The sequence below is a fragment of the Silene latifolia genome, chromosome 7 (genome assembly GCF_048544455.1).
Source record: "Silene latifolia isolate original U9 population chromosome 7, ASM4854445v1, whole genome shotgun sequence".
NCBI classification, from domain to species: Eukaryota; Viridiplantae; Streptophyta; class Magnoliopsida; order Caryophyllales; family Caryophyllaceae; genus Silene; species Silene latifolia.
In genome coordinates, this window is record NC_133532.1 from 37542391 (window position 1) to 37556027 (window position 13637).

At 39.3% G+C, this 13637-nt stretch overlaps 1 protein-coding gene and 1 non-coding gene across 2 annotated transcripts in view; one reads left to right on the forward strand and one right to left on the reverse strand.

Moving 5' to 3' along the window:
* The window catches only part of LOC141589970 (uncharacterized), a 48858-nt gene extending 39796 nt beyond the window's left edge, over positions 1-9062 (reverse strand). The window contains exons 1-6 of the mRNA XM_074410589.1: positions 8655-9062; positions 8541-8594; positions 8356-8496; positions 8101-8271; positions 7781-7986; positions 6791-7694 (exon numbers count right to left, since the gene is read on the reverse strand). Of these exons, the coding sequence (XP_074266690.1) occupies positions 6791-7694; positions 7781-7986; positions 8101-8271; positions 8356-8496; positions 8541-8594; positions 8655-9062 (1884 nt within the window). The remainder of the gene's footprint in view (positions 1-6790; positions 7695-7780; positions 7987-8100; positions 8272-8355; positions 8497-8540; positions 8595-8654) is intronic.
* LOC141593473 (small nucleolar RNA R71) lies at positions 4141-4247 on the forward strand. Its single transcript, XR_012521554.1, has one exon. It is a non-coding gene; the product is annotated as a small nucleolar RNA R71 (small nucleolar RNA).
* Positions 9063-13637: the final 4575 nt, after the last annotated feature.

Consider the following 13637-nt stretch of genomic DNA (forward strand, 5'->3'; position numbering starts at 1 on the left):
TATGGGCAACCCACTTGTACTTGTGTATCATAGTATGCATATCAACAAGATGACCACCCTCCTTTGCCTCATACTTGTTATCTTTGTTGAAGTTAGGATCAAAGTATTTAGCTAGGATAGTGACTAGGCCGCCATTCACTATAACGGTAGTGCCTTTCTTCCCACAATCAATGTTGAGCCATCTATCTACTAAAAGCCTTAAAGAGTTGAAAGGCTTGGTGTGTACTCTTCCAATGTTCAAAGCCGATTCAAGAAGAATGAAATCAAGTTTGGTGAAATGGTTGGTATCTTTCCTTGCAATGATGGTGTTTCCTATGACCTTGTGCCATACTCTTATGCCCGGATGGTGGACTAAAAGAGCACGAATCGCATGAAAGTCCTCAAATTTCCTTCCGGAAATTGCCTCCCAAAGAGGGTCGGGGTCATACTTTCCATAATTCTTAAAATAGCTCGGTTCATCACTAAGACCCAAAATTTCACCCAATTCCCTAAAGGAAATGCATCTACTAACATTAGCTAGACGAAACTCGAGGTTCTCCCTAGACTCAACCTTGTTGACTTTCAAAGAACTCAAAAATTCCAAGGTAAGGGAGGGGTATATCAATTCTTTTGATTCAAACAATTTCTTCAACCCCATGTCTTTAAAGAAAACTCTAGTTTGCTCAAGGACACCCAACTTATCTAAGGTATCTTCACAAATAAACTTGGTGGATTGAAATGATTTCCTAGCAAACTTGGCAAAAGTATCTCTATGGGTTTTGGAAATAAAAGTTACCTCCGGATAATGCAAAAGTTGATCAATTTCCGGAGTAGTAGATGGTGTTGCTCCCATAGAAGGTTGTTGTTGTTGTTGCACTTCCAAGTTTAGGGTTGCTACCACCATAGCCAATGCTTTCTTTGCTTGAAGAGCCTTTTGCCTTGATGAAAGTGTCTTTGCCTTTGGTGCCTTTGCCTTTGTTGCTCCCTTAGTCCTTGCCATTGATGAATTAACCAAGAAAAGAATGAAAAATCTTCAATTTGTAGTGTACCCAAATCGATTTAAAGGTGAAAGGCTTTGCCTTTATGAATTCAAAAATCGACTCAAAGGTTGAAGAATTTGTGCTTGGTTTTGATTTTTATTGAAAAAGGAGTGATTGATTTGTTGTTGAAGGGATGTTTTGATTTGATTTTGGTGAATGTAGTTGAGGGATTTTGTTTTTGTGATGGAGAGGATGAGGGTTTTGATGTTTTGGAGTAGTGTTATGAATGTATGAATGAAGAAATGAAGGTGGGAGGGGTTTTATAAAGCCCGAAAAATTGAATCGCAGGGGCAATCCGTGCGGTTTCGCTCGAGACAGGCGGATTTCGCGCTTTCCAGGTTGGGAAAAACTCGCCTAAAGACGGGCGTCTTTCAGTGAAGACGCTCGGATTCGCTGACACGGGACGGGCGGATTCTTCATAAGACGGACGGATTCCTTCACAGCAATTTTTCTTGTTTTCCTCACCTAAGAAGACGGGCGTCTTCCCTTCAAGACGGGCGGATTTTCAAAGACGGGCGGATTTTGATTCAGGACGCCCGGATTCTCTTACAGTCAAAAATACTTCAAAAGTTCAGCTCAGGGGGACGTGCGTCTTCTACCCAATACGCTCGGATTGTCTGTAGACGGGCGGATTCTCCTGAATCCGCTCGGATTCGACCCCTTTGTACCCGGATTCAGCTCTATCCGTGTACAATGCGTATCCCTTATCAATCTTCCATTCTTCTTTATATCTTGTGTTCTTCATTGTGGGGGCACTACTAAGGCATGGATAGCTTAGGCAATTGCCATCCCCACACTAAGCTAAAGCACTACACATCAATTGTAATCATTAGTCCCTCCCTCACTTCTCTCAAACATGACAATTATCTTGATCAAAGTAAATAAAAATCCAAAGATGACAAAAATGCAATACAAGAATTGAAATGCGAGTTAGGGATTTAGAAATATTTACAAATGGTGGTTTAGGGAGGACTCCACCAAACTCTCATTCTTGATGAGATGTCAAGGGGGCATGTCCAAGGTGTTGTTAATGTTGCTCAACACCTTGAAGAAATAATCAAAAGCTTGTTCATTATCGTTATAAAGCTCTTCAATAGACCTTGGTCCTTGTTGTCGGTCTTGATCGATGGCATTACCAATGTAGGGATTAAAAATCCCTTCAAATTCGTCGTCCCAAAGACCACAAACTTCATTAAGTTGATCATTGAAAATCTCTTGATTTGATGGAGACAACTATCCCAATTTCTTGTCTTGGCCAATGAGGCCATCTTCTTCTTCTTTGGTTGATTTTGATGAGCTTTGCAAGCTCTCCTTGTCACAATTCACTTGCTCTTTGAATGGAGCATCTTCAATTTTCTTCTTCCATTGGAGTTCCGACTTCTTCCTATCATCCTTTCGGCTATAATGATCAATCATGAAACACGGTTCATGCAAACGAGGAGCTCTCATAGTCTTGTCAAGATTAAAGGTTATGCTTTCATCTCCCACTTCTAGAGTGAGCTCACCATGTTTCACATCAATCACCGCACCCGCGGTGTGTAAGAAAGGTCTTCTTAGAATGATTGGAATGTTGGAATCTTCCTCCATATCAACAATGACAAAGTCCACCGGGATGAAAAACTTCCCAATTCGTACGGGAACATCTTCCCATATCCCTAATGGTGTCTTCGTCGATCTATCGGCCATTTGGAGTGTGATATTGGTGAATTTAAGCTCTCCCATCCCCAACCTTTTACTCACCGAGTATGGCATAACACTCACACTAGCCCCTAGATCACATAAGGCTTTGTTGATCGTTATGTCGCCAATGTTACACGGTATTGAGAAGCTTCCCGGATCCTTTAGTTTTGGAGGTGAACTCCCTTGAAGTATTGCACTACTCACCTTAGTGAAGGCGATAGTCTCAAGTTTCCGGATTGACTTCTTCTTTGTGAGGATGTCTTTCATGTATTTCGCATAGGCCGGCACGTGATTGATTAATTCCGTGAAAGGAATCGAGACTTCCAAGTTCTTCACAATTTCCATAAACTTTCCAAGTTGGTCATCAAATTTGGGCTTGGCTTGACGACTTGGAAAAGGAAGTCTAATCACAATGGGCTCCTTCTCCTTGACCTTGTCTTCATTTTTCTTTGGACTTTCTTCTTTTGATAATTCTCCATCTTTGGAGTTTTGCACAATTTCTTCCTTATCACTAGCTTCCACATCTTCATCCTCAACTTGCTTCTTCGATGCTTCATACCTTGTACCACTTCTCAAGTGAATGGCACTAACTGTTTCATGTCTTGGGGGATTACTTTGAGGTGGTAATTGCCCCTTTTGTCTTTGTGAGCTTGAAGATGCTAGTTGAGTCAATTGGGTTTCCAACATCTTGGTGTGAGCTAGGATGTTGTTGATGGTGGTTTCCTTTGCTTGACTATCTTTTTGCATTTGAGTGAAAAATTCTTGTTGGTTCTTTTGCATTTGGAGGACCGCTTTTTGGACATCAAAACCTTGGTCATTTTGGTGATTGTATGGATTTTGATTTTGGTAGCCTTGGTTTTGATTGTAAAAGGGTCTTTGATTTTGGTTTCTCATGGGAGGTGGGGTGTATGTTGTTTGAGGGTTTTGAACATTTTGGCTTTTGTATGAGAGATTTGGATGGAATTTGGTGTTTTCATTGTAATAGTTGGAATAAGGGGTACCACTCTTGTATGCTTGGAAAGCATTCACTTGTTCATTTGTTCCCCTACATTCACTTTGGTCATGTCCCAAAGTTCCACAATTCTCACATATCCCACTTGGGATTGATGAAGATGCCGTCATGGCATTAACATGATGCTTTGGTTATTTTGAGACTTCTTCAAGTCTAGCCATTGCTTTTTCAAACTTCAAATTGATTGTGTCAATGTGAGCACTAAGTTGAGCACCCAATTGAGTAACGGAGTCTACTTCATGCTTTCCTCCTCTAGTAGCCTTGCGAGGTCTACTATATTGTGAGTTATGGACCGCCATTTCCTCAATTTTGTTCCATGTTTGATTGTCATCAACTTCGGTGAACATTCCATTTGACCCCATGTTGAGAATGTTCCTTGAATCTTCATATAAACCGTTCCAAAATTGTTGTACCAAGAACCATTCGCTAAGTCCATGGTGAGGACATGAGCGACAAATTCCCTTGAACCGCTCCCAAGCTTCATACAAAGATTCTTCATCCCTTTGCTTAAAACCCGTAATTTGAGCTCTTAGCATGTTAGTCTTTTCCGGTGGGTAGAATTTTTTGTAGAAAGCTAGAGCCAACTTCTTCCAAGAATCTATTCCGAGAGTGGCCTTATCAAGGCTCTTCAACCATTGTTTGGCGGTGCCAATTAGAGAAAAAGGAAATAAGACCCATCGAATTTGGTCTTGAGTTACACCGGTTTGAGAAATCGCATCACAATAGTCACAAAAGGTTTCCATATGAGAATGAGGGTCTTCACTAGGCATCCCCCCAAATTGGCTCCTTTCGACTAATTGGATAAAGGCGGATTTGGCAATGAAATTTCCGGTTAGATGTTGTGGTGTGGGAGTACCATTAGGTAGGTCCTCCTCGGTGGGTACGGAATGTGATGAAAACTTAGGCATTGTAGGTTGATTTTGTGGTTGATTTTGTAATGGGTTCTCCTCACCTTCTCTTGCAAAAGGGTTGATGAACTCAATAGTTGGTTGAATATCTACAACCTCACCAATACCTTCTACACATGCAAAATATCAAACAACTTGAAAACAATTAGAACAAACCTTGAGGAGTTTTACTTCCCCAAGGCAAAGAAAGACACAACTAATAACAATATAAGAAAAATCTAAATCAAGATAACCCCGTCCCCGGCAACGGCGCCATTTTTGATCGGTCCGTTTCGTGTTCACAATTAAATAGATGTGGTCGTTGGGTCACGTCCGAATCAAAACACAATTTATAGCTTCACAAACAACTCTACAATTAGTAAAGAGGCAAGTAAAGGTCGGATCCCAAGGGACGGGAATTGAGATGAGATTTCTATTGGAACTAGTGGTGTCTTTGGGGTGTCACAATTTGGGTTGATGTAGAAGGTCACTAAACTAAATAGCAATGAAAGTAAACAAGCAAGATGAATTGAAAGGGTTGTAAACAATTGATAAAAAGCACTAGGGTGTCATGGGATCATAGGGGAATCATGGGAGTTGATCATACAAACATGTTCTCAAATTATAAGCAAGCAATTATTGTTGTGATGGATTGAGTTGGGTTATATCTTACAATCCTAGGAAAGTTTGGGTCCCGGAGCCGAATAGATTAGATTGTACAACACCTACAAGTCGACTTAATCTTCCCTACTCAACAACATGCATGGTCTAATGAGACTCGAGTTGGTTTATGTCTTACAAGTCTCATTGAAAAGATAGGTGATGGGTAAAAAAATGCAAGGATTCATAGGCTCGCATTTCATCAAACATAGCATGTGCATGAGTTGAGATCAAAACAAGCAAGCAAATAAAACATGAAAGCATATTAATTTAAGCATGAATCATTCCCCATGTTGGTTTCCCCTAATCACCCATTAACCCTAGCTAAGAGACTACTCACTCATTATCATGTTGATCATGCTAGCAAGGTTGTCAATCATACCAACAAAATGAAACATGATGAATAAATGAAAGTAATTAACAATAATTAAAAAGGGATTAAGAGGATTATACCTACTAATGATTCCAATAATAAAGCAAAGATAAAAAAAGTACTTGATGCTTGATTGAGAGGTTGTCAATCTCCCAATAATAACCCAAATAATCTTCAATTACCCAAAATAAAGGATGAACAAAAGAGAGATTAAGGAAATAAAACTTGTATTAAAACTTGATTAATTGTTGATTACAAAACTAAAGAGAGATTTGATTGATATTAACTACTCTAAGAATTGATAAGAAGAACATGCTCTTCTAATTAGACTAATGGGGTATTTATAGTGGAAATTAGGGGGATGCATTAGGGTTAACTAAGGGCTAAACTAGTAATTACACTTTTTAGATTGAGCAGGGAGGAGCCGATATTTTTCGAAGGAAGGGCTTCTTTCTTTGTAGCTTGGAGAACACGAATTTGCGCTGTACAGGAATCCGTGCGTTTTGGAGTCGGGACGGGCGGATTCTGGCGGTGGAACACGGGCGGCTTCAGGTGAATCCGGGCGGATTGTGGGTTGCAAACCCGAGCGTCTTGGGATGAAACCGCACGGATTGTGCATGTGGAGGACGGCCGGATTGTAGACAATCCGCACGGATTGTTCCTCAGCAACATTTCTTCTTCATTTCTTCCCTTTTCTTCATAAATTCCTTGGGGATTTCCTTAAGGACTCAAGGATCCTTTCTCAACATTGCTCATCTACTATGATATGTACAAGGGCCTTCTAATCTTGTCTCTCCTTGATGCTTGGTCATTGGATTCGATCAATTTAGTCTCGTTTTGCCATGAAAATGAAAGATTCTTACTCCTTTCCTACCAAGGGATCAAAATCTCAAAGAATATGCAAAACAAAGAACTAAAGATAATAAATGACCCAAATATGCACTAAAAAGCATGGGAACAAGGCTAATTCGGGGGCTAAATATGCGCTAATTATGGTCACATCACTCCACTTCCTTCTACCAGTCCAAACAATGCCATTACCAGTAGGAACAGGAATATGCAGCCATTCACACACCCATGTCATAACCAAACTAGCATACCTGCAACTCTGGAACATATGCCAAATAGTTTCCTATCCACTATTACAGATGCAACATACCTCATCCTGACAAATACCATGTTTATAGAGCTTTTCCTGGACATTGAGGGCATTCCTGAGAATCAACCAACACAAAAACTTATGTTTTGGTACTGCCCAGCTCGTCCAAAGCAGCTTGGCCCATCCAACTTTCTGCTCTTTGTGCCTAAGCCACTCATACCCTGAGCTGACATTGTAGCCATCCTTATCAACAAGCCAAACCCCATTCACATACCCAGGTTTAAACACTTCTTTAATCTTGCAGATAGTTTTCCAGTTCCCACTCATATGGGTTTTAGGAACATGACTATCCCAATAGTTACCTTTGATATAAATTTGATGGACCCACTTGACCCATAAGCTATCAGGCTTGCTGTACAACCACCATACTACCTTCCCTACAGTAGCCATATTCCAAGTTGAACTGTATCTGATACCCAAACCTCCCTCACTTTGTGGATTGCATACATGCTCCCAGCTAACAAGGGGAGCTCTCAAGTAAATATTTGTGCCATCCCAAAGATAATTCCTACAGATGCTATCAATTTTCTTCATAACTCCTTTTGGAATCAAGAAAATGTTGGCCCAATAAGTAAAGAGAGATGTCAACACAGATTTAACTAAAATCAACCTTCCTGCATAAGAGAGCTTCCTAGCTACAAAGGACCTGATTCTCTCAATTATTTTTTCAATCAAGGCCTGACACTCTCTTTTCCCCAACTTCCCAGCAGTGATAGGCACACCCAAGTACTTGAAAGGTATTTGCCCTTCCACACAACCAGATATACCAATAATATAGTCTTTATCATGTCTCTGAACTCCAGTAAAATAAATGTTAGACTTCTGTCTATTCATATGCAGCCCAGAAGCTTCAGAAAACGTTGCAAATGATCTAAGCATCACCATAACAGATTGCTTGTCTCGTCTTGAAAAAAGTAGCAAATCGTCAGCAAACATGAGAAGCTACAGTCTGATCTTACTACAAAGAGAATGAAACTTGAAAGGTAAAACATCAGTTGTAAAAGCCAGTATCTGGAGAGATATTCCATTGCTATTGTGAATAAAAGAGGGGAGAGGGGGTCCCCTTGCCTCAATCCTTGCTTCCCTTGAAAGAAACCAAAGGGTTCCCCATTTAGCACCAGTGAGTACGAAGCAGTAGTCACACATTCCTTGATCAGTTTAATAAAATGAGGAGGAAAATTCAATGCCACCAGCATCTGCAATAGAAAGGACCAGTTCACCGAGTCATAAGCTTTTTTAAGATCAACTTTAATAAGACATCTAGGAGAGATTGATGCCCTATTATATAATCTTATGATATCCTGACACACAAGTATGTTTTCTATAATATTTCTCCCCTTAATGAAGCCACCTTGGTTAGGGCTAATGATACTGGGGAGTATCCTGGCTAGTCTAGTACACAGAAGCTTAGAGATGACCTTATATATTACATTACAGCATGGGATAGGCCAGAACTGTGACACATTCTCAAGCAAAGCCACCTTTGGAATCAGAGTAACAAAGGTGTGGTTCAATTATTTAAGCATTTTCCCCTGAGTAAAATAGTCCTTGATGGTAACACATACATCAGGTACTATTATATCCCAAGAATCTTTAAAGAAAGCACTCGAAAAACCATCTGGCCCAGGTGCTTTATGGTTTGGAATAGAGAAAAGTGCTTCCTTAATCTCAGCATTAGTCACTGAACTCAGAAGAATCTCCCAATGCTCCTCAGTACAAACAGGACCCTCTTAACCACTGGATCATTAACCTGTTTCACAGCATCTGATTCACCCAAAAGCTTCTTATAGAAGCTTAAAAAAGCCTGCTGGATGTTTCCAGGGTCAGTACATCATTGTCCCTGCTCATCTACTATTCTGAGAACCTTATTCCTAGCTTGTCTAGTTTTCATGTAGTTATAGAATGTCCTAGTATTATTATCCCCTTTAGCAAGCCATACCGCTTTAGATTTTTGAAGCAGGAAACTGTTACAAGCTTTCAGTAACTCTTGATAATCTTTCAGAGCAAGTAACTCAATACCAATAAGATCAGCATTGGTTGGATCATTTCTCAATTGTTCCTGAACATATTCTAAATGTTTCCAAGCTCTCATACTATTATTCTCCACATCACCAAACAATCCTCTATTAAGATCCTTTAGAGGATTCTTAAGCAGCTTAAGATTCCTTACAATTTGAAACATTGGAGTACCAGGAATGAAACTATCCAAATCTTTTGAACAGTAGGGATAAACTGATCTACACCACTCCACATATTGAAGTAGTTGAAACATTTCTTTTTTTGATAACCTGAGTTCTGCCTCTGAATAATGCACGGGGTATGATCAGAGTACCCCTCAACATGAAAGTGAGCATAGAATTCAGCTCTCTCAGAGGTCCATTCATGATTAACCAGAGCCCTGTCCAGCCTACTATAAACTCTGGTAGCTGCTTCCTACTTGTTATTCCAAGTAAAATAAGATCCAGACGCAACAATATCCACCAAGTTACAATTATCCACACAATTCTGAAAATCCTCCATTTCCTCTTCAGTAGACTGTCCTCCAAGCCTTTCAAAAGGGCTAAGAACAATATTAAAGTCACCACAGATGAGCCAAGGTTCTGTTATAGAATTCTTAAAATGACCTAGCCTATCCCATAAAACTTTCCTCTCCTGAACACCATTGAAGGCATAGACCATAGTGAGATAAAAGGAACCACCAGAAATCAACTCCTCAACCTTGACATGAATAAATTGGGCATTGTATTCTATAAAGTGAATTTGATAAAGATGAGGTTTCCATATCAACCAAACCCTTCCACTCTTATGCCATTAGGAATTAGTAGAGATACACCACCCAGCACAAATACTTTCTCTTAATCTATTTAGAGATGAAGGTTTTACCTTCGTCTCAAGGAGGCCAAAGAGTCCAATATTATGAGAATGCAGGAACCACTTAATATGCTTCTGTTTATCTAGACTATTTAACCCCCTTATATTCCAAAAACCTATCATTGTGACCCACCCCCCTCAGGGGGCAATATCACTGAACTTGTTCCTATCCCCACCTTAGGTGTTGCATTGTTTACGGCATCCAGAAATGAGTACTGACCAAAGAAATTTGAACTAGACCCCTAGTCTATCAATTCCTGCCTGCTCAATCTTATGATGGCTCTAGTAGGTGTATTAGCCTTATAGGTTCCAGTACTCATCCCTTGCACCATAGAATTCTTGGGCCTCTCCATAGGAGTATTTTGTATCACTTTCTGAGAAACAGGCAGCACAATTCTAGGTGTGACCACCCTAGGTGAAGTAGCCTTGGGAGCTGCAACTTTTGTGTTAGCTACCTTGGCCTGTTGAACTTGCACCTTAGGTTGCCATTTCTGAGTTATCTTTTGCCTTGGCTTCACCTTACTCTTAGCTCTCTTACACACTTGCTCCGTATGCCCCACTCCACCACATTCTTTATAGAGTATAGGGTTCCACTCAAACTCAACCTTAAGAGTAATTAATTCCCCATTTTCATCCAAAAACTTAACATCCTTGGGAGAGCTCTTCCCAACTGGGACATCAATTAGTACTCTGGCATAAGCCAACCTCGTACGATCCTCTGTAGGTCCATCACACCGAACATAGTCCCCAAGTAGTCCAGCTGTAACAACTCGGATTATAAAACCAAGGAAAAACTTATATAAAGTAAATATTAGAGTACGATACTGATAAAAGGGTCAAGGTGACGGAAACACCTGACCAATCCGGTTCGCTACTAAATCCAAAACCAAACTAATACATTATTCAAAGGTTCTTAAAACATAAAGCAAACTCCTATTTTATTATTAAACTCGCTTCGCACATTCCTCCAAGCAAGCATCAACCGGTCAGCAATAGTCTGAACAACCTGAGAATGGGGGTCGACAATCAGTCGGGAGTAACTAGATGCTCTCCTAGTCATGTTTACAACAATTGAATATAATTAACAATCATTAACAATTGAAAGGCATAAACAGTAAACATGTGAGACCATCTATACTCATGAAAACCAAATACAACTTACCATGACTTTATCAACCTTAGACGAATGCAATCGTGCAAACCTAGACCATATGCAACCACTAGACCATGACACTTACAAGACTAGTAGCGACAAACGACCCACAATAACTTAAGGCACAAAGCTAGCATTAAAGCATAGCAAACACGGTAACACACAATCCACAGCAACAGAAGGCACAAAGCTAGCAATCAAGCGTAGCGAATAGAGCGAACGCCCGTTAGAGCGTATAACCACTGCCTCTAACTTGCCAGAGTGTATAACCACTGCCTCTAGCTGATGGAGCGTATAACCACTGCCTCCATCGGTGTAGAGCGTATAACCACTGCCTCCACGGTACTATGTATAGCGTATAACCACTACCTATATGTCTAAGACCTGGCCAGACTCTCGGTGCAATAACTGTACACCGAACGACACTCGGGGAACAGAGCGTATAACCACTACCTCTGCCCAATCCCGAACATAGACCAAATAAATCCCGCATCAACAGGTGGCTTTGGTTCATTCCGATAGCACATAACCGTAACTACCGTAATCTATTCAAACTAGCCAACAAACAAATGCACAGTATAACCGACTGTACTAGCATGCGTGAACAACATCACGACTCAACTCATAGGATAGTATAACTGACCATCCTACTTATCATATGAACGAGAGTAACCAAAGATATATGCAAACACAATGTCACATAATAACTGAGCACAACATAACATGTGAAACAAGTATTAACGGTCAATGTTTTAGTAACCTTAACTATAACATCAACTCCGGATGCGAGGTTGTAGTAACCTCGACTATAACTTCAACATATACAACTTGAAGTTATACTTACCTCAACCATAACCTTGGCACGCAACTCAAAGTTATACTAATTCCAACTATAACCTAGAGCCATAATCTCAGGGTTACGTTAGTTTCAGCTATAACCTTAACTCGTATCCAATGTTATAGTAGATTCAGCTATAACCTGGATTCATATTTCCAAGGTTATACCTGTTTCAGCCATAACTAGAGCAACAACCCAAAGTTGTACTAACTTCAGCTATAACACTCGAATCATCATCAAGGTTATACAGCTTTAGCTATAACTTCGGATAGCACTCTTGGCCGCCTATCATTACGCCACTAGGGTTTATTCGTAAACCCTAATTGTGCTCATGACACCCATAATAAACATATAAACAACATACGATATATAATTAAAGCATTAAAACATATACAAACATGCGAAAACATAATTAATCATAATAATAAACAATCAAACATGTACCAATCATACAAATCAATCATTAAATCACATTAATTACATCAATTGGCATAAACACAATTAAAAGAAAATACCTAGTTACCTTATTAAGCAAATTAACGAAAACCTCCATAAAGAAAACGACCAACAAAGCCTTGTCTCCAACACGTATCAACGTTCCCAAAACCGACATCAAAGATGCATGAATCCAAATCCATGAAAACACCAAGAAAAACTTACCCATTAAAATAAGAGACCCAAAACGTAGGTATAAAGGTCTATACAAATAATCCCCATAAAAATATTTGGAGAAGAATATGTTGTAAAGATAAGAGCGAGGATTGTGGAAATATAATTTATGTATGAGTTTGGAAGAATAAAAGATATTCAACAATGAAGTAAAAGAGAGAAAAGAAGAACAAAAGAGAGAAAGAGAGGAAAGCCGTGAGGCACTTTCATGCGTTAAACCAAAATAGGTTGACCTAGTTGCTTGCTAGGTTAATTCTATTTATAAGGAGATTAACTAATGGGCTTTGGGTCCATTAGCTCATACAATGGATTATCTGATTATAAATCCGATTGGACCATATTAAAACGTAAGGAGAGCTTATATAAGAAAAGTAATTATTAAATTAAAATAATCAAATCATGCCCGGACATTTTAACCCTTCCAAAAGTAGATTAAAATGAGAAATAATAAAATAGAGAACGAAGACGATAAATATAAATATTTCCAAAATACATTAATATACTTCGAAATAATTAATTTAATAAAATACTTTTATAATAAAATATTATTATAAAATACGGGGTGTTACACCAGCAATACGAGGAATACACAGTTTCCCCAAAATTTCAGGGGAAGATCAATAATTCTAACCCATACAGGAACAACTGTAACCCCCGCTTTAGTTAATGGTTCAGTAGGAGTCCATGGTCTCACTATCAGAGGCTTATTTTCAAAGAGATAATGACCATGATGTAACACAGTCTCCATGTCATGCTTTTTGCGAAATCTCACTAGAAATATCCCAAATGGTAAGAAAAAAACTCTATCTACCCCATAATCAGCCCATATCCTATAGATAAAATCCTCCACAGACTCTCATGGCGGATTCGCACCCAGGGTGAAGCAAATAACAGAGTTCTTCCAAAAATCTAACTCCTTCTGAACATCATTCACAGAAAATTGTAACATACCTTCCGGTTCTTCCGCAATAGTAGCCAGTTTATGCTTGTTCTTTCCACGATTCTGGGTAATCCATTCTTCAGTTTCTTCATCAGTGATAAGATCTTCTAAATCCAAAGGTTCAAGGTCTACTGGATTTGATACAATCTTAACAACAGATGAAGAAGGACCTGCTACAGTAAAATCTAAAGGAGAAAACCGATTTTTATTTGTATTTTTGTGATTTTTTGCTGCTGAAAACGATGAAGATTGCCTGGTATTTTTTATCGTCGTCATACTGTCAGACCTAGGTTTTCCAATTGGTTATTTTCCCCTTTTTTTCGTGTTTTCTTTTTCTTTCTCTTTCTCTTTCTATCTCTAACCCATCACAATCAAT